The following is a 27,251-nucleotide window of genomic DNA, read 5'->3' as shown; positions in this document are numbered from 1 at the left end:
AGGAAGGAATTTGGCCCACTCCACTTTACAGAAACTTGATAAATCCTTTAAGTTCATCAGCTGCTGCTTGATAGTTTAAAGCGTCAGCTTCCTCCACAAACTTTTTACAGGACTGAGATCAGGAGACTAGCTAGACCACTCAATGACCTTAATGTACTTTTTTCTTTAGCCACTCCTCTGTTCTCATGGTGGTATGTTTTGGGTCATTGTCATGCTAGCAGACCCATCCACAAATCTTCACTGTTCTGGGAAGGAAAGGAGGAGGTCCCTGTCCAAATTTTTATGGTACATGTTCCGACCCATTGGCCTCTCAATGTGATGAAGTTGTTCTGTACCCTGAAGCAGCGGTCCCCAACCTTTTTTGCGCCACGGACCGGTTTATGTCTGACAATATTTTCACGGACCACCCTTTAAGGTGTCGCGGATAAATACAACAAAATAAAACCCGTACGGGTACCCAAAAAAAAGAAGATTTATTCATAACACATGGGAAAAGACCCAGGGAAACTGAGTTAACAATAGAAAAGATAAAAAATAACGATAAAAAACAATAAAAACCCTGAAAACCATAAATTTCACACCCGAGCCTCAACTCTTGTGGCCCGGTACCAAAGACTCATGGACCAGTACCGGTCCATGGCCGGGGGGTTGGGGACCGCTGTCCTAAAGCACAATGCACCACCCTGTGAGGATGGTGTTCTTTGGGTCATACTGAAAACTGTGGGTGCCAGAGAGCTTGATTTTAGTTTAACTAAACCACAGAACTTTCTCCCAAACCATCAATGACTAATTCAGATGTTCAGTGTCAAACTTAAGATGGGCCGGTACATGTGCCTTTTGACCAGGGGAAAATGTAAAGTGATATATGCGCTTTACACTCGACAAGTTTTACCAACGTTTTTCTTGTGACTGTAGTCCCACCTGCTTTACATCATTGACTAGATCCTCTCATATAGTCTTGGGCTGATCCACCATGATTAACCCCTGTAAGGCAAGATCTTTCATGAAGCTCCAGACCAGATTGATGGTGACTTCTATTTGAGACTAATTGCACCAACAGTTGTTGACTTTTCACCAAACATCTTGTTGATGGTTTTGTAGACCATTCCAGCTTTGTGCAGGTCTACAGTCTTGTTCCTGATGTCATTTGATTGCTCTTTGGTCTTGCCAATGTTAGTGGAGAGGTTGGAATAGAAGAAACTGAATATGTGGACAGGTGGTCTTCATACACACAACATGTTAAGATTAAGAGTATCTGTAAGTGATTGGTTGATTGATTGTAATCTGTGTTCCATGCGTGCACACAACTAATCAGTGACTGACTGCACTCAATAACATCCAAATCAATTTTGAACTTTTATGTCATGTGAGTTTTCTTGTGTTAAAAAAAAGAAAAAGAAAATACTTGCAAATGCTTCAAGACCTCTGTTAGTGTGCCCAGTCTCCACAGACGATATGTTGTTGGCCTATTTATGTGCGGTTTGATATTTAAAAGGTTTGATATTCCAACAACACCTCCTTACAAATGTTTTTTTGCATTGGTGCTGGCATAGTCTGAGGTGAAAAACGGACAGTGTCACAGTCTGTGTTGGCAGACCGTGGGGATGTGGGGAAAGGAGGACCCAGTCACGGTACTCTGTGATGCAAACAGTGCTCTTTATTTGCTTCTTACAGCCCCTTGTTAGATAAAATGTCAAGTGCCCACTAGCAATCAAAGAACTTATGAGTGGTGCAAAAGGGGGGTCTGGTGATGTTGCTTTACAGCTTTAAACTCATCACAGAGATGGGTCAAGACAACACATGACTTTAACATGGGAAACTGCTTTTTATGCCTAACTCTAACAAATGTTTTACCCAAGCATTGTCAAGTCATAATTCAGAAGTGGAAGTAGAAGCCATAAAAACACAGTTTTTACCATGTGAACATGTTTGTCAGCAGTTTTGAGTACTTGATGTGATGTCTATCTGGATATCTGCAGGCAGATTTCTTCAACACATTGGCATTGCAACAGTGCAAGACACAGTTACGCAATATATTAACGGTATGCAGCCAAGATCAAAATGAAGGTAAAGCTCAAAGACGCGTGTGGTCAGAAAACTTGCTGGTATAGCGGCTGGTGTGATCCCCTGACAAGATGGTCTCTGGTTTCAATCTGTTTTGAACCTCATATGTCCTCTATACTTTTTTTCCCCCTATCAACATGCTGATATTTCAACCCATCAGTTCCACCTCACATCAAACCCGGCCTTCATTTTGATCTCAAATACACACCTTTAAAATTCTGTGACTGTATCTTGCACAGACGTAATTCTATAATGCTGAAAACCAACTGACAGACAGACATATAAACACCTGCCACAGTACTCGCAACTGCCTCAGGGCTCCGCCGGACCACATTTTGCCATGATGACAGACCGATTCACACACAGTGTGAAAACACAAGCTATAAAAATATTTCAAGAACAATCTTCCAGATATCAGACCTATGGTATCATACAAAAGAGTACTTCAAACAAAGGGTAAGCCACAATGTCTAGTCACAATTTCTGTTTGTTTTACAGAATTAAAAAAAAAAGCCTCAGTAACATTTGAAACATTTGAAATATTGTCTGTTTTTGTGGGCTTAGCATGAATGATACTGGCAATTTGGGTGATGTCACCAATCCATTAGCATGTATCCTGTGACCTTTGCTTTATTGGAGACTTTCACACAGTCTGATAAATGATCTCACCCTCCGATTCAGATCCACAGCTGTTAAAATAACAGTTGTTCAAAATGTTGAATTATTAAGTTTAAAATTTGAGATACTTTAACTTATGAATGTCAAAAATAGCAAAAGACTGAATGAAATGTACTTTGAATTAAAATTTAAACTAGCAAAATGCTGACTGTGGAATATAAAAATATATGTTTGTTTTTCTAAAAAAAAAAAAAAAAAAAAAAAAAAAAACTTGCTGCAGGTCAAGATTTTAAAGTGACTTAAACCCTAACCCTGGGATATTTTCTCTTCTGCTTATTTTGAAGGTGGGTCTGCTCTGGTGGTTAAATAGCTGTAGTTAGCTGTAGTTCTGGTTCACTCGGTCACTTGAAACCAGGATCGCTTATATTTTCCTCATTAAAAACCATTTGTGTAACACAAATGAACACACAGTACCACTGTAACAGTTCGTCAAAACAGCAAACGTGGAAGCCCAGAAACTGATCAACTCAGGAGAGGAGGTGAGGAGGAGACGCACAAAGCATTTTTCTTTCCATCCACTGAGAGGGAGTGGTGCACCGCTGATGTCTGCAGGCAGAAACTCATCTGTCATCTTCTGACTGTGCGCGGGTGTATGTGTGTGCGCATGCTAGCTGCCAAACGCACGCACCTCCCTCCTCCTGCCGTATTTCCGTAATCTGTCGGAGTTGCGCGTGTGGAGAGTAGAAGACACGGTGGATTATTTCCACAGAGAAAAGAGCGCGTGGCACAGAGCCGATCCCACTGGTCGACAGAGGAGCGGAGGTCAGCAAGTGTCCCGGGCTGCAGGTGCTTCGTGCCAAACGCTTCCAGAGTCTGTCCGAGTCTCAAGAATTCTTCTCTTCGGTCCGCAAAGCAGAGGAATGACCCCGTCCAGCTGTCTGCCAGCTGCTGCTGCTGCGAACAGGACCAGATGAGGATGAGGAGGAAGGGGCTCCCTCAGCTCCACGCGCTCAGTCAAAGTTCAGCGCTTTTCTAAGATGCCACCGGCCTCTGGAGCTCGGCACGCGGTTCGGCTCGAAACTAACCCGGGATAATAAAACACGCACAAAGAGACAAGAAAACACACCAGAAAGCAGAAGTTTAGTAATTATCCGGCGGGAGGAGCCCGGGAGGGAGAGCCCGGGATCAGAGAGCGCTCCGAGAGCTGCGCAGGAAAGACAGGTGAGTTTAAGTGTGTGAGCTGAGGGAGCAGCCGAACGGTGAAGAAATTTGTTCGCAGACAGAAAACCTCTCCTAGGCGTAAAATGTGACATGTTGAACAGTTTTCTGTAATAACTGCAGGATGTGTGAGGGTGATGCTTCCTTTTAAAGTGCAGCGAGAGCATTAAACGTGTTTTTACTGGGACATATTTTGTTTGCGCGTTTAGGAGCGAAACTACTGCTGGAAACTCATTTTTACTTCAGAATCATTCAAAGAGTTTACCGCATTGAATGAATCAAAAGCAAACGTAAAACGCGCCTCTTTTAAAACTTGAATCTTTAACTAAACCCTGGAAAAACGTTATTACATGGATTTTTTAAAAGCAGTAAACTCACGTTAGAATCACGCCGTATCTTTAAATAGACAGCAGTATTATTATTATTTTTAGATAAATTTGTTTTATTTCAGGTAAGTTTGGTTTTATTAAAATAGGTTTTGTTTCATTAGAAGTTCATTTTTGATCATATCACATGATCTTTATTTTTCATTACAAAAAAAGTTTGACTCAAAGTCTCTCTTATGACCTAAAAACTGTCAAATTCACAGTTGGGTCCACATGAGTCCTGATGAAGATCATGTGATTCTGTCAGAAGATCCAGCACGTGGGAGGAAACGGCTTTGGCTCCTTGGAGGAACATTATTACAAAACAATCTGAACTTTGCTCATCTGCACCTTCAGGTCCGTGGTGATGCTGCTCGCGCGGCTCACGCTCCTATCCGCCCTCCTCCTCCTGCTGCTGCTGCTCACCGAGGCGGCCCTTCGCCGAGGTTCCGGCACGCAGACGGACAGCCGCAGCATGGTGGAGCTGATCGGCCGGTACCCGAGGACGAGGACGGAGACGCCCGGGGGAGTACAGCATGGGTCGCAGCACGGACTGGGTCAGTACTGATGGCGGAAACAGTGAGATAACATCGTAATCACGCCGCCGTCTGCGGTTTCTCTTTGAACTTTATTCATCCATTCAGAGAGTCAAAAAATATGAATGAGTGCAGAAGCAAAAGGCTGCAGGGCGTCACGTCCTGTTGGGCCCCTCCTGCTGTAATTTCATTAAATCCTTTTTGATTTAGGAGGAGCGTGAACCTGTTGTGTCGCCCAAGATACACTCTCACGATCTAGATGGGGCTGTTTTTAAGCACAAAAAAGCTGATTCCAAACTGCAAAATTAAACTCCTGAGGTGGTTTCATTCATACTCCAGTGAATTAAAATGTATGTCAAAGGACTGTTCTTTATCCATTTGTAAACCACAATGCTTATCGGGCACTCACATTTATCCCATGACCCTTTTTAAGGAGCTACCCCCTATACTTGACACTTAGTTTCAGAGTTACACTCACCTCTATGTGAAGTGCTCTATAAGTACTCATAACTGTCAAAATTGCTCTTCTGCACATCCTGAGACTCAACATTTGTAGGAAACCGCACCCTGACGCCAGTCCAAATGTAGCAAAGTGTAACTTCAAAGTTAATAACTGAACTCAAAGCTTTCAAGTTTAGCCTACGATAATCTGCTAGTACAGATATATCACTAAGATCCATCCATCAATTTTCTGCCAGTGATCGGGGTTCGGGTCACGGGGGTAGCAGTTTGACTAAAGTAGTATGTAGTATTTAGTATGACTAAATATTTAAATGGTGCTGTCCCTGCTAGTGAGTACCAGAAATGCAAGGAATAAAATAATTATGAATCTCCAACCTGCCATTCATCCATTCTCTTTGACCTGTCCTCATGAGGGTTGCGTGGAGGCTGAGACCGAGTCCGAACCAAAAAACCTGAGGGCACATGAGAAACAGAACAACGCCCCCCAAAAGGCATGTGTATGTGTGTGCCTGAGCATCTGGCTCGGGCAGCAGATACCCACAGACAATGGGAACGGAGGCCAGGAGTCAAAGTGGAGAATTGTTAGTCCTGGCGGCTCTGGCTCCGGAGTTTCGGGCACTGGTGGTGTGGGCAGTGCTGACTCCAGCTCGGACAGAGCAGGATCAGATGGCATAGTGCAGACCTCTGATTTGGGTGGCACATGATCAGACGACACGGAGACCTCTGGCTCAGACTGCTGCCCCCAGGTCCAGGCTGGGGCTGCACAGGACACACAGCCTGTTTCTTTGACAACTGCTGCTAGTGTTCAGGCTTGGCCACTCTCTACCCTGGGAGAGAGGCAGGGAATTCTGAGCGTCGTTGAGGTGAAAAAGTTGGCTTGAGGTGACAGGTTGAATCCATGCACTCTAATTGCTGGAGGACCAAGTAAAGGCAAGGCAGCAGATGGAAAAACATGGTGCCTACGGGGACCCCCTACAGCCAGTCGAGCTCCACAGAAAATGTGTTCATACTACCTGCTCCTTCCTCACAACCATGAGGAAGAACACGTCAGAGAACAGAGGGCAATGCAGACAATACGTACACAAAGAGGATAACGAGGGAAACAGGCCACAGGTGGGAACATAGCTGACACTAATCTGACTGATAAGACAGGAGAAGCGAAACTGAACATAATACACGTGAAACAGGAGACTATCAAAATAAAACAGGAACTAACACACACAGTGACTCTGAGACGTGGGATAAACAGAACAAATAACCAAAGCCAGAAAGTAGAAATAAACTCAGATGCACTAGAGGTCACTAAAGCAGTGACACTTAAGTCATTTCTTAAATGAACAGAAAGAATCGTGAGGCCACAACCAATTCAAAACGCTGGGTCAGACACCCAGGACCATGACAGGCGAGAGGCGGGGTGCACGCTGGACAGATTGCCAATCTGATGAGGGGCTAGGACATAGAGACTGACAACCATTCACACTCACATTCACACCTAAGGGCAATTTTAGAATTACCTAACTAACCCAACCCCAGTAGTTACAGATAATTGTTGATTCTTGAGTGTTAACGAGTTCCTCATTACAAAAAGGCAGCACCCTCTTCTCTGAAATGAAGGTGCAAACAAGCTAAGAGCTACTCAGAACTCTACAGACCATCATGGTGCAGCTGCGTAGTGTCACCAGTGGGCGGAGTCAACAGTACCAATAATGGGTCTGCATTTGTTTGTCGACAAGATTAAACAGGAAAGAGCCTAAAAATAATAAAATAGTCTATGACAACCACCGTCTTGAGGCTTCTCCAGCTGCATCAATAACTGAAGCAATTTACTTGTCACACATTGCTTTGAAGCTAACAAACAGTCGCTTGTAGATTTTGCAACCTGGTTTCTGTTGCCAAGGTGATCCTCTAATGTATTTGCTGCCCCGGAATATGTCAGTCAACAGTGTTCTTCACTCTGATTGGTGGTCGCTACAGTCGTTCCCCTGGAAGTTGAGAAAAGTTTATCTCATCCCACCTACTTCCCATCGCCAGCAGTTATTTCACCCATGATTGCTTGAAGTCGTGGCGTGTCATTCACTTATCTGGTGATCACATTGCCCTGAATTTCTTCCAGTGCATATGCAGCTTCAGGCAGCTTTATTGATCTGTCATCACTGCAGTCTGGCTGCACACTGCTGGCTTTTTGGAGGACTGCACGTAAATATATCTGTGATATTTGTATGCTGATAATCCTCGGCTCTGCATAGTGGAAGCTTAGAATATTGGACCCCAACGCTGGACTATAAATCCAACATAGAAAGATGATAGTTCCAGAGACTAATGTGGTTCTGTAGCGCTTTGGTCCAGATGACAAATGGTTGTATGTAAACTGTGTCAGAGCAAAGTTTAAAATACTAATTAAAGAACACTGAAAAATATGATCGGTAGTTTAAAATGGATTTCAAATACAGTCTAAATATTTGTACAGACATAGTTTATTAGGGCTTCAATTTGACTTTCCTGGAATTTTGTGACTTTACAACCGGTCAATTAGTTTGTTTTTTCCTCCCATTTACTCAACTCTTAAAATAGCTACAAGGAACATACCCAAATATAATGTATATTATCTTTTCAGATTATAAATTTCTTCTACAGGTTTGATTGCTGGGTTAGAGCCAGTCAAAAGCCAAACGTGAGGAGCATTATTGTTTTTCTGGATACAATTTGTATATGAAGTAAAGCAGGGAACCTTTTGTTAAACAAGAATTGGATTTTTGGGGGGTTCTTTTAAGTAGTCTAGTCATTATTTGAGAAAGAAATGTTGAGTTTGTTATTTGATTTAATTTCGATCTATTATTTATTAATTATTTATTTAGTTGGGGCTTTGAGTACCACCAGTGAATGCCATTTAATAACATTATTTTCAGGAAAAGACAAACATCTCAACAGTGGATATCACCAAAACTAAGCAACTGACACTAAAACAATCCTGATGGATAAATAGCAACAAGGGACTGAGAAACAAAATTGTACATTTGTCATGTTAACAATGTCTTTGCATGCAGGACTTCTTTTATTTTTAATGGAACACTTTGAGACTAGTCTGTTTTGTAAGAGTTCTCAAGCTAAACAGATTCAGTTTATGTGAAACAAATGAAAGAAAAAGTAAAACTAGACCGAAGCATTGTCTTGTGTGATGAATGACAGAAAATCCAAATATTTCTGTTTGTGTGAACAAACCAAAAGCAATGTCACAGAGAAATCTGAGTGAGGTCCATTCATCTCCAGCTGGTGCCGAAAAGGCAGAAATGCCTCAAGAGTGACGGCGCAATCAGTCAGACTTGCAGCCGTTTGAGATCTTTTTGTTGTTTGGATCAGCAAGACAAATCCCTCTTAAATCATCAGAGCATTTACAGCTGGCTCCATTAGAGCTGCGAGCTGAGGCCAGACCCTTAAAGGAACTTTTGTGAGGATAATTTTAACAGAGCAGACTGCTGTCATTGTTTGGTCCTCTGCACATCTGAGGAACTATCAGCCAGGGCACCTCTTAAAGGATCATTTTATCTTTTACCATCATTTTAAGCCAATATTTCTTCACTGCAAAGCCTTGTATTTAGTAGACTCAAACCAGCCCTACAAAAATTTTGTAGAATAACTGTTACTGAGGGTCCACTCTCATCTTATGTGTGAAAAAAGTTCAGCAGAGCAAATGTGTCCAATTTTAGAAAGGACTGCATTGTGTGAACAATACATTGGGATTTAAAACAGCAGAAAGTACTTTAACCTCACAACAGGAACAGTTTAAGGCTTTAATGATGGTTACAAACAGTGTCCACTTTTTACTTTCAGATGATGTCAGAGTCATAAATGTAAATTATTTTGGCTTAAAGTATCTACCTTACCCTGTCAGCAGACTTCCCAATATGCTTTGTTAGTGTTAAAAAAAACGTTAGAAAATCAACATGGTGAAACAACATTGCATGCATAGATCAAACACCACAAAAACTGCCTGGAAGCAACTCAAGAAACATGTCAACAAGCATAAAAAACTTCCCAGATTCATTCAATCACCTGCGGGTTGCACTAAAACAAGCCTGACCCAACACTACCAGCGCCCCCATGCCAGACTGGCAGCTTAGGAGGGGGGTGACCATGTTGTAGCTGATCCATCCAATGACTGATCCTTTTCCACAGTTCCATTCAGCTTTTGAGAGTTTAATTTGAAAATGATTCATAATTCACAGCTGGAAAACAACATAAAATGTTATACTCTCTAAAAAGCAGGCAAAGGGGTCCAGCAGTAAAACAGTGCAGATTAATAAAAAGAACTTCTTGTTTGAATCAGCCTCAGAGCTGTGTTCACATTTAACTTTTAGCCTCTGGGATTTTATTCTCCAACAGACATTTGAACTATTGTTTACTCTAATTAATCCTTTTTCTCCCCATGTCGTCCAGGTACTGGAATGGGCCTTGTGTTTTATTAGAATGTGACCCGCTGCCATTTATCTTGAAATTTGTCAAGCGTGACAACACAGGACTTTTACTTTTTTAGCCATTATGTTGTTACTTTTGCTTAAACTCTTAATCCTTTCCACCCTGTGAGACTGTGAACAAGCTGGATTAGATGTATGCACCGCTTGAGTTGCAGTGAGTTGAGTTCTTTTAATAAAGGCTCAGTGTCACTGATTTATTGTTATTACACTGTTATCCAGTCTGATCTTGTGATGGAAGCAAAGAGATTTGCTTGTACTAATAAATCTCATGAATGTTGAACAAGATTGTTCAACTTCTAGTTCCAGCTTGTGAATTTGGGATTTTTTTGCTAACAGAAATTCCTCAAGCTCACTTAAGGCTTTAAAGGTGTTTTTAGCAGACCCATGAGATTTTAATAGCCATCTGTATAACAGTGAAACAGGTGCTGCTGCAAATGATTTCAGGACTCTATGCTATCTTATGGCTTTCTGTACAATGTTTTGGATAAAAGTGTTAGAAATAATTCCTTTAATGTCAAAGATTGAGTCCTTCTATCTATCATAGAGATCCTGGACCTCCAACTGTTGTAGGAGACCAAATTTATGGGGGGTTATGTTCATCTAAATTCCTAATAACGATAAATATATTTGCTCCTATTTTTATTTCATTTAAATCCCAGAGCGTTTAACTTCATAAATTGCCAAAGAACAGAAATATGACAGAATAAATGACTTCAGGCCTGTCCGTGGGGTTTCCACATCAGTGTGACCTGATTCAGCAAAGAAAACTAGTGAGACACGTTTGACCTTTTCAGTGTCTTTTGAGAAAAGAGGGTAACTCTGCAGCTGAACTTGTAAGTTCCTTGTGTTTAAAACAACAGTCTTGCTGATGTATCAGCAAGGTCATGTCACAAGTTTGGCCTTCAGGAGTTTTTACATCTGTTTCATATTTCTGTGATTTTTTTATGGTTGAGTCAGATGAGAATGTGAAGCCTCCCAGTTTCTTCCACTGTGTTTTGAACAAAAATAATAAAGGCTCAGTGTCACTGATTTATTGTTATTACACTGTTATCCAGTCTGATCTTGTGATGGAAGCAAAGAGATTCTCTCCTTCTAACTCACTCAAAAGGTGGAAATCTTATTCGTGATGATCCATATGTTTAAGCTGGCAAAGACCTTTCCTGCATCTCTCCCCATTTATCGAGGCTTTGGTAGGAACCGTCTTGTGGCCCCCTGTGGCTAGTTGCTGATCTATATTTCTTTAAACTCTGTTGTCTCACAGCAAGAAGTTCCTGAGTTTGACTCCACATTGTGGTATCTTACCAGTATTATTTACACATTTCATATAATTATTTGCCATTTCACACTATCATAAAATTGAGTCTACTGTATATGCCGATGACATTTTGGTATATGAAACCAACCGTCCTTCCATCTCCATCCAGTCAGGTCACAGTCTGATTTGCAACTCTGGCAATGCTTCCGGATATTCCATTACCAAACTCTTTCTATAAACTCTTTGGATTGGGATACTCAACCCATTAATACATCGGAATCCAGGCTTAAACAAAGTCCAATGAAACTGTATATTTAAACTCTGTTTGCATGACTCTTGTTAATCCATCATTAGGTTCCTTCTTCTCCCTTAGTTTAACACTCTCTATATATTTTACAATACAAAGTCAAAAGGCCCTCAGTTAAAATAACTATGTTCCAAAACCCCAAACAAAGAATATCTAAAAATGTTCCTACTACTTTGGTGCCTGGGAGGCTCGGTATATTCAACAGATCATCTGTAAAGGTGTCATGATAACTCTGTTCACACCCACAACTGCTTCAGATTTAACATCATGAATACCACTGTCACTGCCTGGTGGACTCTATCTCCTTCTACTTCCACTCCTCTCTGACATTAGTAATACATCAACCTTTCTGCATGGACACAGAGGAGTAAGCAGCCTAAGGCACCTTCTTTTTCAGTGGCAGCTTTCTCAACAAAAACCCAAGATAGAACCCCACCTCTGCCACAACCACTGTATAATTGGAATAAGAAAGATAAACAGATTTACAAACTCTTTCTTTCACCTAAACCTCAATACTACTTCAATAGCAATAGATGACTGGATTTGAAATTTGAATGTATATCAAACACAAACCAGCTGACATATAAAACTGACCTTAAACCTGTCTAACCTAAATTGTCCTCTATGCCTCAGTCCTTCTTTTAATTGATGTGATTTCACTTACAATCTCACATCTCCAAACTTTCATGTTAACAGAACTATGGGCAATAAACTGTATTATTTATCAGTAATATCAGTATTATTGTTACTTTCATAATCCTTCATAAATCTGCTTTGAAGTCAAAGAGGAAAGATGATCCCTATTAGTGCAAAAATTGCCTGAGAATAGTTTTATTTTTTAGTTTCTCTCAGGATCCAGCGATAACGTCCTGTGCATCCACTGCAAAGAGCTACTCATATATAATTTTGCTTGGTTTGACATTTACTCTCAAATATACGCTCAAATTCTGCATAATGAAAATGACACAACTATTTGTTGAAGATGCCATTTTTGAATGAAAGTAGTACAGGTAAGATTCAACTAGTATTGCTACTGTGGGTAAAGGGGAAGGAAACAGTAGCCGTGTCATATTGTTTAGGTATTTAATCTATATCCATGTATTGCATTTTAAAATTGGATTTTAGTAGATGTATACACTATGGTCAACTGGAATTCCTCTAAAGTTAATCTCTGATACAACACGACTTAAAGATAATGAACATAATGAACTTTGAGTGTCATGTGAATACTGTCTATAGAAAAGCTCACCAGTGCATACACGTTTATCAAAATCTTTATGGGGGATTTTTGTGTTGATGGCTTTTATGAGAACAATTGTTCTTACATTCTCATTTTTTCTGATGATACAAGTTACTGAACATAAAAAACAAAAATAGACAGAAAAGTATAGTCAAAGTGTGCAGCAACATTTCAGAATCAGAATCAGAAAGTGTTTTATTGCCAAATGTTGAGCAGGTTTACAACATTAGGAAATTGCTGCGGTGCTTCAGTGCAAACATACTGTCATAAATTACGCTAAAATAGACATTAAAATAAAAATAAGAATAAAAATTAAAAGTGCTAAGTAGATAGATATATACATGAGTGCAGGTGGTGATCAGTGCCAAACATGGAATGATGCCGTGAACACGGCGTAGGGTCATGTGTTAGGGGTGGGAACAGTCATATGGTTATTGTTCATGTGTCCAACAGCAGAGGGGAAGAAACTGTTCTTATGGCGAGAGGTTCTGGTGCGAATGGACCGGAGCCTCCTGCCTGAGGGGAGCAGGTCAAACAGACTGTGTCCAGGGTGAGAAGGGTCAGCTGAGATCCGAGCTGCACGCCCCAGTGTCCTGGAGGTGTACAGGTCCTGCAGAGATGGGAGTCTGCAGCCAATCACCTTCTCAGCAGAGCGCACAACACGCTGCAGTCTCTGTTTGTCCCTGATAGTGGCTCCAGCGTACCACACGGTGATGGAGGAGGTGAGGATGGACTTGATGATTGCGGTGTAGAATTGCATCATCGTTGGCAGGTTGAATTTCTTCAGCTGCCTCAGGAAGTACATCCTCTGCTGGGCTTTCTTAATGACGGAGGTGATGGTGGGCTCCCACTTCAGGTCCTGGGTGATAGTGGTACCCAGGAAGCGGAATGAGTCCACAGAGGTGATGGGGGTGTCAGTCAGGATGATGGGGGGAGTGGGGCTGTGTGCTTCCTGAAGTCCACAATAATCTCCACTGTCTTCTGGGCATTTAGCACCAGGTTGTTGTGGCTGCACCAGGACACCAGACGTTCAACCTCCCTAAATTTCAGGTATTACCTTGAACTTCCTTATATGAGATGAGGACTTTGAAGAAGGCCCACTCACACCTTATCTAAGGCTCAGTCATACAACCTCCTTGAAACCACAGGTCTGTCTATTCCCCTGTTGGTTGGAGAATGGTTGCTGAAAATTGTTGGCTGTCCACAAGTGAAACTGAAGAGTACTTTGAAGGCGTGCAGGTTCAGTTTTTGTCTTTTGTCATTTTCACAGCTTCAGGACCTCTTCAGTATAAGTAGTTGGCAAGTGTGTGCAGACAATCTTCCATGCAAACTGCAAGCAACACCGGTAACCTGCCAGTGATCAAAGCAATTGCAAGACATTTACTGTGTGATACATTATACGTCTTTGTAACCAATTTCACCAAGTGACTGCCCGGCAACCACTCAACAGCCGGTTAGAGAAAATATTTTTTTTTCCCCAAAAGTGATGGTTCCTAGGGGATCGCTGACTGATCTCCGGGCCTGTGGGTATGGTATATTTATTGGTTATTCATAACCATTTCCTTCATAGTTGTCTGATTTCTGTACAACCAAATGCGCTTAGAGGATAAAAAAAAAAAAGGCCTCCTTGACCATTTTACACCCTTGTAGTAAGTACAGCACTGTGAACATTTAGGCCCATTCCCACTTGGTCTAAATATGTTATGTGTCTGGAAAAAACATATTAAATCAAATTGTGGCATAAACAGACTCCAGTATTTGTCTATACCATTATATACTGCTGCTATTATAGTGACTGCAGTGTTGTTTTGTTATCATAGATTTTTATTTGTTTTTCAGAGGCTCATCCCAAAGACCCACACAGCAAGCAAAATTTCATCATACACCTGACAGGTATGAAAACCATAAGACCACAGGTGTTTGGAGAGTTATACAATGTCATTTGGCATCCTCTTGATGAATGAGGTGAGGCCTCCGCTGGAAAAGACACAATGTGGAGGTTTAGACGCATCGTCATTGCTCCTAAACCTGCTTATATCACTTAGCATTAATGATGCCTTCACAGTGACTCCTGACATGTGCACTAATATTTGTTTTTAATTCAGTGCTGACATTCAGCCTCTCACTCAGCCTCTGTAGGATTCACTTTTTATATCCAGTAATGCTACGAATAACCTTTTTAGTTTAGTATTAAAACACTTTTTACTCATATTCTAACTCTTTTAAAAATGATGCTGCATCAAATTTTAAATTTAAATGACACTTATATATATATATATATATATATATATATATATATATATATATATATATATACTAGCAGCTGGTTCATTTGTGCTGTGACTTTTTATGAACCAGCTGCTAGTTAACGAGAGACACCCGGAATGGCTAACTGAAGGCCGGACGGTCCTGATCCCCAAGGACCCCAAGAAGGGACCGGTCCCCTCCAACTACCGACCAATAACCTGCCTCAGTACTACATGGAAGCTCCTGTCAGGCATCATATCGGCTAAGATGAACAGGCACATGGGTCAATACATGAGCGGGACACAGAAAGGAATTGGCAAGAATACCAGAGGTGCAAAACACCAGCTACTGGTAGACAGAACAATCAGCCGAGACTGCAAGACCAGACTGACCAACCTGTGCACTGCCTGGATTGATTACAAGAAGGCCTATGACTCAATGCCCCACAGCTGGATACTGGAATGCCTAGAATTGTACAAGATCAATGGGACCCTAAGAGCCTTCATCAGGAACTCAATGGGGATGTGGCGTACAACACTAGAGGCCAACTCCAAGCCCATAGCACAAGTTACCATCAAGTGCGGGATCTACCAAGGAGATGCTCTGTCCCCACTGCTGTTCTGCATAGGCCTGAACCCCCTCAGTGAGATCATTAACAAGACTGGCTACGGATACCGACTACGGAACGGAGCAGTTGTCAGCCACCTCCTGTACATGGATGACATCAAGCTGTATGCCAAGAGTGAACGAGACATCGATTCACTGATCCACACTACCAGGCTATACAGCAATGACATTGGAATGTCGTTCGGACTGGAGAAGTGTAGTCGGATGGTAACAAAGAGAGGGAAGGTAGTCAGAACTGAGGGGATTGAACTACCAGAAGGCAACATTGCAGACATAGAGGACAGTTACAAGTACCTGGGGATCCCGCAGGCAAATGGGAACCATGAAGAGGCCGCTAGAAAGGCTGCAACCACCAAGTACCTGCAGAGGGTCAGGCAAGTCCTGAGGAGTCAGCTGAATGGTAAGAACAAGATCCGGGCCATCAACACATACGCCCTGCCCGTGATCAGGTACCCTGCTGGGGTAATAGGCTGGCCAAAGGAGGAGATAGAAGCCACTGACATAAAGACAAGAAAGCTCCTGACCATGCATGGAGGGTTTCACCCCAAGTCCAGCACCCTGAGGCTGTACGCTAAGCGGAAGGAAGGGGGCCGGGGACTGGTGAGTGTCAGCACCATAGTCCAGGATGAGACAAGGAACATCCAAGAATACATTGGGAAGATGGCCCCAACTGACCGAGTGCTCAGTGAATACCTCAGGCAGCAGAAACCCAAGAAAGAGGAGGGAGACGAGGAACCATCATGGAAGGACAGGCCCCTGCACGGTATGTACCACCGGCAGATAGAGGAGGTGGCTGATATCCAGAAATCCTACCAGTGGCTGGACAAAGCTGGACTGAAAGACAGCACAGAGGCACTAATCATGGCAGCACAAGAACAAGCTCTGAGTACAAGATCCATAGAGGCTGGGGTCTATCACACCAGGCAAGACCCCAGGTGCAGGCTGTGTAAAGATGCCCCAGAGACAATCCAGCACATAACAGCAGGGTGCAAGATGCTAGCAGGCAAGGCATACATGGAACGCCATAACCAAGTGGCCGGTATAGTGTACAGGAACATCTGTGCCGAGTATAACCTAGAAGTCCCGAGGTCAAAATGGGAGATGCCCCCAAGGGTGGTGGAGAATGACCGAGCTAAGATCCTGTGGGACTTCCAGATACAGACGGACAAAATGGTGGTGGCTAACCAACCGGACATAGTGGTGGTAGACAAACAGAAGAAGACGGCCGTAGTGATCGATGTAGCGGTTCCCAATGACAGCAATATCAGGAAGAAGGAACACGAGAAGCTGGAGAAATACCAAGGGCTCAGAGAAGAGCTCGAGAGGATGTGGAGGGTGAAGGTAACGGTGGTCCCCGTGGTAATCGGAGCACTAGGTGCGGTGACTCCCAAGCTAGGCGAGTGGCTCCAGCAGATCCCGGGAACAACATCGGAGATCTCTGTCCAGAAGAGCGCAGTCCTGGGAACAGCTAAGATACTGCGCAGGACCCTCAAGCTCCCAGGCCTCTGGTAGAGGACCCGAGCTTGAAGGATAAACCGCCCGCAGGGGCGTGCTGGGTGTTTTTTTTATACATATATTTGTGTGTTTATTTAAATGAGAGATTTAAAAGATTTCTCATTTAAATATAGGCTTTCTCTGATTTGCAGATCGCTGTATTCTCTTTATTTACAAAATATTGCATTCTGATTCCCAACTTTTTTTGTTTTTGAAACAGCATTGAACAGAAAAGTGTTTGTGGGCTACAGTACTTTATCAAATAAAGTCCAAATTTTAGTAGCTCAAAGTTTATTGGATGCTTGGCTGCTAAATTTTTCATTTGCAGCCAGAACTAGTTGTGGTTGCAAGACCACCAACACTGCCTTTCTTAAAGGACTCATAGCTCTTTCTACAAACAAAGCTCATCATTGTGTTGACTTTTTATGCCTGACTTACCACTTTTCTTTCTCTCCTCAGGTCCTCTATACTTCAGCCCAAAGTGCCGAAAACAGTTCCACCGACTGTACCACAAAACCAGGGACTGCACAGAGCCAGCCTGTGAGTCTTTTAATTATCTTATCCTGAAAAACATGAAAGCTGAAGTAGTGGAATTACTTGCACTAGCTATTTGTTCATTTCACCCTCTCATTTCTCTGGCAAAATTTTACAGAAAGAAAAAACAAACAGGTTTCCGAAGTAGACTGAGGAATGTACGAGTGTCCAGGACTGAATACTTGGGGAAAAGGAAAATATGTCAAATATGTAAATAAATTCAAGAAATATCTTAGAAGTTATGTCTGGATCCTGTCATATTTTGCTTCAAAGCATATTTCCTGTTGCAGAAAAGTAGGATTGGATTGAAAGAGCAAATCCTCCACCAAGGTCAACGTCCTTTTTCCCCACGTTAAAGAAAAATGATTCAGTAGCAAAATAAAATAGATTCTTCCTTTGGTCATGCTTTGCTTCTCTGCCAAGTTTCTTGAAATTTAGCGCCTGTTTTTAACACACACACACACACACACACACACACACACACACACACACACACACACACACACACACACACACACACACACACACACAAAAAAAATGTTGGTTTTTCCTTCTTATGAAGACTCGTGCTTTTATGAGGCATTCTCAGCCCACAGAACTTTAAACATGAAGTCTAAAATAGTCTGAACGCTAGAAAAGATCTGTAGAGTAGTGATGTAGGCAAAAACAACGTCTCATCTTTAAACAGGAATTCATCCACACAAAGGCACCGAATGATTTGAGAGTCATACCAATGATTGCTGGTTAGATTCCTTCTTGTTAGTGTGTGTGTGTCACAGTGATGTGTTGCTGCAGGAGTTTGTTGAGATTGAAAAAACAGGATAAGACGTGTTTTAACACACAACCACACTGTGTTACACTGTTATCAGTGTAATCATGTCAGAACAGCATCAGCTCTTATGATATTAAATCATGCATGTAGCTTTTTGTTTTTCTTGGAGAGAGTGAGTGTATGTGTGGATAGAAATATGTGTGCCCAAGCAAGTTTGTGAGGACCGCTGTGAAATTTAAGGCTCGTGATTGAGCCTGATTTATTAATTGTGAGGACACTCAGACATGTAGCGTACATCCATAATAATTCTCATTTAATACCCACATTGATTAGAATATTCTCTTTTTCTTATTGCCCTGAACCATTAGATGAATCATTAGTCATATACTTTATTTGTACAGGTGCACTTTTCCCACTTTCATTTGATGCCTACCTGGAACTTTTTGTTGTTTTACAATAAAGTTTAAACCAGTGAGCTGTAGTAGCTGAAATCTCCTTGGATTAAAGTATCTGAACAAAGGTTTTCACAGAGACACAGCTAAAAATGTGAATGTGTTTGTGTGTGTATGCATTTGTGTGGCGGCAGTGTCAGGCATGTTAAAGGTGAGCACTACAGGAGCTGTGGAGGTTCAAACTTGTTCAGAGGCTGTTTACACAGTAAATCCGTCGGTTTATCGGCTGGATGTTTGTCAGATGACAGAGAAGAAAAAATATTTATCTAAGTTCAAGTTTCTTATCTCATTCACATCTGAAGTTGATGTCATTGTGAATTCATGGTGGTGACTTTGGAAATTAGAAATATACAAACAGTGCAACCAAGAAGGTGCCCATACTTTAGTTATGGGCACCGTCTTGGTTACAGAGGTTATAGAAGAATTTTTTGTGTTGCCTAAAATATTGAGTTTTTGACCTGGTTTGTTCAAGAGGGAAGGTTTATGTCTTCTCGTTGCAGACTTTCAAGGTTAACAAGCAGATACATTACTAGGGCAATCAAAGGATGTATGGGGAGAGTTTTGTACTGAACTAAACACAATAAATACAACTAAATACATCAGAGGTTACACCTTGATAGTCCTACATTTATGTATAATAATATATAATATAGTAGATTGCTTTCAAGACAGTAGTTTATTTACTACCCAAACTTTTGATGTCACTGCTTTGTAATTATGTCTATAAATAAAATGTTTGAGCAAGCACATACAAACTCACATTTAAGTTAAATCAATTAGGAAATTAGTCATGTGTGGAAAACCATTCATTTTTAAAAGGGCAGTTTTCTCACAGAGTATTTAAACACTTTTGTTCATGACAAGTCCAAGTAGAACAAGTTTTTCACTTTATTAATAGTTACATTTTGGTGATGTATGATCAATTACTGCTATCCCCAGGATTAGTCAGATCGGATGGCTTCTAGCTAACAGTTCCTCTTGTTACCAGTCTTCTCACTCATCTAGGCTAAACATCTCGTGACACTGCAGCTGCAGGTCGTGTTTGGTTTTGGAAATTTAGTAAATTGATTTTTTCAAGCAGCAGTTAAACACAGTGTGTTGTTTTGCTTCTCTGCAGACTATAAAAGATGTGCTCGTCTCCTGATTCAACTGGCCAAGAGCCCTCGCTGTTCAGAGAGATAAACAGACAAATGGTAAGACCGACAACTGCATAGATTTTTTAACTTTTATGGCTATTCATACTACACCACAGTAATCAACTAACAGAAAAGCAATTAAATAACAGGAAAATGTGTTACTTCTGGGTTTTTTCTTTACCTCTGTCACGATTGTGCTCATGATGTGATTTCTGTAGGATTAAGTTTTTATGATCAAAGTATAACTTTAGCTATGGCAAAGCATCAGCCTTCCACTTCTAATCTTATTTTCCTTTGCTTGAACACCTGCCTTGAAGTAACTTTCTAATTAAAAAGGGCTTCACTTTCTTTTTGCATACTGGACTATTGTCATTAATGACATTTTGATCTATAGTTGACTTAGATGAAGGTCAGATCTCATTTGATCAGGAAATAAAGCGTTCATAAACTTTTTTTTCTTGCAGCTATGCCTCATGATAAATGTTTAAATTGTCAATACTCCTTTTCTTACATTTCAATCTGAACCCCAAAGGCAGGAAATAGCAGTTAGAGGAAATATATACAGGTCAAAGTTTAAAGCTGGTAGAAGCAGTAATGAATAGATGTTATTGATGAACCGTGAGGTTAAAGTCTGATGACAGAAACCTACCAGGGAAGCTGATCGTTCCCAAGGCTAAAGAAAGAGAAAATGTTTGTTGTTTGTTGATGCACTCAAGAAGACAGACTAAAACGCAGTATTAACAGCATTATGTGAAATCACTAAGGGTGCAAAGCACCGGGCAAGCTTCCAGTGAGCATCCATTTCAGTGCAGACCACAAGACCACAGAAGAAGAACATAAACAGCCCCAACACAATGTGACCATTGTTAGGCTTATATCTAGCACCCAAATAACTACAGAGATAAGTTCAGACAGAGTTTAACACAAAATGACCCTGAGACTAGCAGAAGTCTGTAGAATATGAGGAATCAAGAGAACCTAAAAAATCGTTAAGAAGCCTTAAAATAAGAGAACTTTGATCAGATGGTAATATTTCAGAGCCCTGAGAGCTATAGAACTGGTAAATATGGATAAGACAAAATGTAAAGTATTAAAAACAGAGACAATCAAGGAAAACAAGAAGTTGTTTAAAAATAGATTTCAATTAAACAACCACATGTTAATGGCGTTGTGACTACAAGTTGGAAATCATTACTGTATAGACAGTAGAACTTATAGCACAGACCTGCATACTGGTTACACTTGCTGACGATCAGTTAGTGAGGTTCTATTTACAGTGGGGCAAAAAAGTATTTAGTCAGCCACCGATTGTGCAAGTTCCCCCACTTAAAATGATGACAGAGGTCAGTAATTTGCACCAGAGGTACACTTCAACTGTGAGAGACAGAATGTGAAAAAAAAATCCATGAATCCACATGGTAGGATTTGTAAAGAATTTATTCGTAAATCAGGGTGGAAAATAAGTATTTGGTCAATAACAAAAATACAACTCAATACTTTGTAACATAACCTTTGTTGGCAATAACAGAGGTCAAACGTTTACTATAGGTCTTTACCAGGGGCCTGTTCTTCGTACGTCGCTTACTACATCCAAGATCAAATGACACATCCAAGACCAAACCATCGCGCTAACCGTGAGCTCGCTAATCCGGTTCCCCGAACACACCTGCTGTTGACGATTAGTACAGCTGGACGCAGGAATGTGACATCACTGGGTGTCGTAAAAGGGGCTACGCATCGATAGTAGAAACATTGATCGCAACCCGCTGATTGGTCGGCGAAAATGTCGAAGGGGTATGCTCGGTATTTTCCGGCAGCAGAGCAAGAACTCATGAGTGAGGGATTTCAGGAGTTTCAGAGTTTAATTAAAACGCAAGAGAACACTGCAAAGGCTGCAAAAGCAAGGAGAGAGGGCTGGCAGAAAGTTGCTGACAAATTAAACTCGTAAGTAATTTAATAATAACAATAATAATGGATTGGATTGATATAGCGCTTTTCAAGGCACCCAAAGCGTTTTACGATACCACTATTCATTCACTCCCACATTCACACACTGGTGGAGGCAGCTACGGTTGTAGCCAGGCTGCCATATCGCGCCATCGGCCCCTCTGGCCAACACCAGTAGGCGGTAGGGTAGATCTATCATATGACACTATATTGTCCAATATCATATGGCATTATATTATATTATAATATGTTATATTATATCCCCTTTCACATTAGAGCCACAACAGGACCCACAAGAACATGGGAACAAGTAAAAGTGGAATACAGGAGTATTCTACAGAATGGTAATATTTATCTCTTAGATTGCTTTGCGTCTCTTGGCAAGGTAATACTGGCCTGTAATACTCTGTTAGTTTGTTCATAACAGCAACCAAGAAAAGGGCAGAGGAAAAAAAGACAGGTGGTGGTCCTGCACCCCCTCGTCAACAAGTTGGTTAAGTAAATAATATCCTCACGGGAATATCGATATCTCTCAATGAGCACACTGTCGCGCTGAGCTAAAGGATCCTGTCTATCCCGCAATATACGCTGAATTCTGAGGACTCTCCTTATCAATCTTGCACCTTCCGCAATGGGTTGGTCGCGTATACGGACAGGACATGGCTGCGACAGGCTTCCCAAATCCACCTTCGCTTTTATAGCCGTGGTCTCTCATCTTGATTACACGAAGTAATTTACAATTACTACTCTGAAATATGAATTACATCTGTAATAATCACATACATGTAATAGAATGTTAATAGTTCATTTCCCTTTTTTAGGAAATGACCTGTATGTATCTGTGTGACATCAATAAAAGGATCAAGTGCTGCATTATCTTTAGTTACATTGATGTTATTTATTTATGGTGAAACAGTGGTGGAATATCGCTGTTGCTTTCGTATAAATGAAGCGGACATACCTGCGTGGCCGCGATCTAATCCTGTTTACATAAAGTAAACCTGCTCCCGAGCAGGTTTACGCTTACGGCTCTGTTGCTATGACAGCAAGTCCCGGATGAGCTTCGGGGAACCGAACGATCCAGGATCACGCGAAATCGTCAACAATCTAATCCGGCTAACTTACTTAGCGAGGTACGAAGAACAGGCCCCAGGTTTGCACACACAGTAGCTGGTATTTTGGCCCATTCCTCCATGCAGATCTTCTCGAGAGCAGTGATGTTTTGGGGCTGTCGCCGAGCAACACGGACTTTCAACTCCCGCCACAGATTTTCTATGGGGTTGAGGTCTGGAGACTGGCTAGGCCACTCCAGGACTTTCAAATGCTTCTTACGGAGCCACTCCTTTGTTGCCCGGGCGGTGTGTTTTGGATCATTGTCATGTTGGAAGACCCAGCCTCGTTTCATCTTCAAAGTTCTCACTGATGGAAGGAGGTTTTGGCTCAAAATCTCACGATACACGGCCCCATTCATTCTGTCCTTAACACGGATCAGTCGTCCTGTCCCCTTGGCAGAAAAACAGCCCCATAGCATGATGTTTCCACCCCCATGCTTCACAGTAGGTATGGTGTTCTTGGGATGCAACTCAGTATTCTTCTTCCTCCAAACACGACGAGTTGAGTTTATACCAAAAAGTTCTACTTTGGTTTCATCTGACCATATGACATTCTCCCAATCCTCTGCTGTATCATCCATGTGCTCTCTGGCAAACTTCAGACGGGCCTGGACATGCACTGGCTTCAGCAGCGGAACACGTCTGGCACTGCGGGATTTGATTCCCTGCCGTTGTAGTGTGTTACTGATGGTGACCTTTGTTACTGTGGTCCCAGCTCTCTGCAGGTCATTCACCAGGTCCCCCCGTGTGGTTCTGGGATCTTTGCTCACCGTTCTCATGATCATTTTGACCCCACGGGATGAGATCTTGCGTGGAGCCCCAGATCGAGGGAGATTATCAGTGGTCTTGTATGTCTTCCATTTTCTGATGATTGCTCCCACAGTTGATTTTTTCACACCAAGCTGCTTGCCTATTGTAGATTCACTCTTCCCAGTCTGGTGCAGGTCTACAATACTTTTCCTGGTGTCCTTCGAAAGCTCTTTGGTCTTGGCCATGGCGGAGTTTGGAGTCTGACTGTTTGAGGCTGTGGACTGGTGTCTTTTATACAGATGATGAGTTCAAACAGGTGCCATTCATACAGGTAACGAGTGGGGGACAGAAAAGCTTCTTACAGAAGACGTTACAGGTCTGTGAGAGCCAGAGATTTTCCTTGTTTGAGGTGACCAAATACTTATTTTCCACCCTGGTTTACGAATAAATTCTTTACAAATCCTACCATGTGGATTCATGGATTTTTTTTTCACATTCTGTCTCTCACAGTTGAAGTGTACCTCTGGTGCAAATTACTGACCTCTGTCATCATTTTAAGTGGGGGAACTTGCACAATCGGTGGCTGACTAAATACTCTTTTGCCCCACTGTAGCTAATTTGATGACTTAGCAAGGGCTAGATGTTTTAATTATGTCCTTTTATGTAAAACGTTAGAACTGACGGAGGCCAATTAGAATCAAAAAGGATAATACGTTTTAAAGCAGTCCTTTGAAACCATCATCTATGGTAACCATGTAAGTAGTCAGGCATAAGACCTTAGGGAATCATCTAAACAAGAATTTAGTGACCAGTATTGAGATCCAGTGTATCTTTGTATTGATTGTAGAACATTAAAGTAAGACAGATATCATTGCAAGGCTTTATGGTGACGGGACCAGACGGAAACCATTTGTCTCCAATGCTGATACTTAAGGTAAATGAACAGGTACTCATTTAGCACTTTTCTACTCTACCTGAGCAATCAAATTTATTAAGTTATTCATTCAAAAAATCATACTTAATATCACACTATTCAAATATTTCATTAGGCCCAATCTTTATGGCTCTCTCCTTTCAATGGCAGCAGTGCCTTAGGCAGTGAGACTTTTATATCAGCTGATGCCAAATAGCTCATGGTGATTTGTTAACACACCAACAGTGTTGGTTCTAACAAATGGAAAAGCTTAACAATTTGTACCACTCAGGAAAAAGTGAGCTACTGGTAGTGTTGATTAATTTTCAGAATCAAATGTTCCTTTTGAATAAAATATTAATTTGTCTTAACAAAATTAAAATATTCATTGACAGGCATATTTTTCACTAATGGATAATTAGTGAAAAATGCAACTCTGGTTGCAAAAGTACTATTATTGTTTAGAAGTCTATGAGAAAATAAGCCAATGACTCCCTTGGCTTATTGATCTCCTTTATGGTAGAACCAGTCTGTAAAGCCTGTAGGTGCACCCTACAATAATACCTGTAAAGCCCAGTGTCAGAAAGGGCCTGTAGAACCTGTTAAATGTGACGTTTTCAGACTTTTCTCATAAAATTGTTATAGTTTTGAGTAAGTAGAATCTGCTAAGTTTAATATCTACATCTAATAAAATCAAGCAGAACCTGTAAAACTTGAATTAAAAAATCTTTTGTAACGTGTGGAACCTGTATAACCAGCAAGATATTATTTGGAGCCTGTACGACCTGTACTTGTACTATAGACCACACAGAACCACAAGTTCTACAGAGCCTGTCTAACTGACTCATACTAAAAACTAAAAGCCTGGATATTTTTTCCCCCTTTGTTTAATTTATAAAGTCAATATAGTACAGTTACTTGAACATGTAACAACCGTGAGCCCCTGAAAAACAATTTGCAGTACTGTGATGGACTGAGCAGCGAAGGAAACTTAGGCACAGGTTAAAGTCCAAAAAAATGATTTTTATTTAATCCAAAAACATAATTGGTTAAATCATGCAAAAAGAATCAAAATCTTGGGCCCATAAAAGAGGTTAAAATAACAGAACTCAAAGTTAACAAACCATACTGATAACTCAAACAAACTGACCTCACTTAACGAGACAAAGGGGAAACTTAAATAGTGGCTGATCAGCCCACAAAAACACAGAGGGGTAAAACACACAAAACCTAACTGGAACTAACATAATGAACTCCAATTCCCCCCCATGGCCCCGAGTTATGGAATGAGCTAATTTGCAGTCTTCCATCAAAGCCCGCTCCACCCCTTTTCCACCTCTTGGGTCCTCAATCAAGGGACTGGAGCAGCTGCAACTACGGTAACTCAGAAAACAAAGATTAAATCATACATAACAGTGTAAACTAAAATGTGCGCACTTCTTATAGAATGCACTGTTATGTGGACATGTGAATTAATTCTAAACCAAAACCAGTTATTTGTTGTCCTGTAAATTAAGTCCTATTTAAAGACAAATGTGAATGCAATATATAAGCCTCTACACTAACATGGTGGATATTACCACTGTGTGGCTGTACATGCAGCCATCACAAGTACCTTTTATCTGTGCTTATTCTGAATCCTCTTCTTCAGTCTTCATCTTAGCAAAAGTTTTTTCGTGTCTTTCTTCCACAGGCTCTGGACATGAAGTTTTGGCATAACAGGGTGCAGCAAGAAGGTTCATCCTCTCTGTTGACCAGCAGCAGGAAAAGTTATAAACAAACCTCTGAAAATCTGCTGGAGCCAGTGAGCTCAGCCGACTTGATCCACAATTGGAAATCAAAATGATTGTTTTCTATTTTATTCGATTCAGCTGTTTATCTCCAACAACCATTCACCTTGTATGACAGGATTTTTGGACTTTTTCGAGCAAAAACTTGAGTTTTGTTCAACTTTGTGTAGACTCATCTCGGCATTCGTCGAATCATTTTTGCCTTTTTTACCTCTACTCTGTTCTTTGGTCGATTCCTGCTGTACTGGACAACCTCAGACACTCTACTGGTTTATAACAGAGCTATTTGGACATGGAACTGAGAGACAAAACTTACCTGGGACAAAATGTCTTCTTCAGTGTTTGGGGACTTTTTTTGGACAAAGGGCCAAGGTTTGACCTTCTATTTGAAGACGCAGGGGGAAACAAAATGGACTAAACCTCTGAGTGGATGCTGAATGTGTTTTATGTGACATCATACATAATAATTACTTATAATTAAAGTAATAATATTCCATATATTTATATTGTTAAAGCTGCAGCCCAGTGTGCAATATGTAAATACAGAAAAAGGATTAAAGATAATCATTTGATATATATCCATGCTCGTGTGAGATTTCATTTTTGCTTCATTTTTTGTTTTTGAATCTGTAAAGTCCATCTTTTTATTCTTAGGGGGGGGAAAGCTGAATGAAGAGTTTCATAAAATGCTGGTAGCCTATATTAAATATAAAATAAAAATAATGCAATTAAAAAAAAAAAAATTCACCTATAGACCCGACGGCCATGAATACTATTACACTACCATTAAATTAAGTTTGGTTAGTGTCCAGTATTTTGTGAGGGTGACTTAGTTGACACACCCCTTAAACCCCCTCGATCCTGGACAGCAGCAATGGAGTGGTAGATCATGAAATTAGTTCTCATTTTTTAAAAAGGGGAACTAGAGAGTTGGAGCATG

The 27,251-nt window shown here is 41.2% G+C and overlaps 1 protein-coding gene across 1 annotated transcript; it reads left to right on the top strand.

Moving 5' to 3' along the window:
• The first annotated feature begins 3,040 nt into the window (after nt 1-3,040).
• On the top strand, nt 3,041-26,831 carry alkal2b (ALK and LTK ligand 2b). Its single transcript, XM_080876989.1, has 6 exons — nt 3,041-3,903; nt 4,623-4,822; nt 14,377-14,430; nt 17,365-17,445; nt 19,781-19,856; nt 26,215-26,831. The coding sequence occupies exons 2-5, from the start codon at nt 4,633-4,635 to the stop codon at nt 19,843-19,845; spliced, it is 390 nt and encodes a 129-aa protein (XP_080733115.1). The 5' UTR covers nt 3,041-3,903; nt 4,623-4,632; the 3' UTR covers nt 19,846-19,856; nt 26,215-26,831.
• The last annotated feature ends 420 nt before the right edge of the window (nt 26,832-27,251 follow it).

This window comes from Rhamphochromis sp. 'chilingali', assembly GCF_963969265.1.
Source record: "Rhamphochromis sp. 'chilingali' genome assembly, chromosome: 3".
NCBI classification, from domain to species: domain Eukaryota; kingdom Metazoa; phylum Chordata; class Actinopteri; order Cichliformes; family Cichlidae; genus Rhamphochromis; species Rhamphochromis sp. 'chilingali'.
The sequence above is the reverse complement of the archived record's forward strand: the minus strand, read 5'-3'. Positions and strand labels throughout refer to the sequence as shown.

What these genes read in the sequence shown, in the direction of transcription:
- alkal2b (XM_080876989.1), top strand. Translation starts at nt 4,633, where the DNA reads ATGCTGCTCGCGCGGCTCACGCTCCTATCCGCCCTCCTCCTCCTGCTG. An exon ending in TTTCATCATACACCTGACAG is followed by an intron (nt 14,431 to 17,364) that starts GTATGAAAACCA and finishes TTCTCTCCTCAG; the next exon opens with GTCCTCTATACTTCAGCCCA. An exon ending in GGACTGCACAGAGCCAGCCT is followed by an intron (nt 17,446 to 19,780) that starts GTGAGTCTTTTA and finishes GCTTCTCTGCAG; the next exon opens with ACTATAAAAGATGTGCTCGT.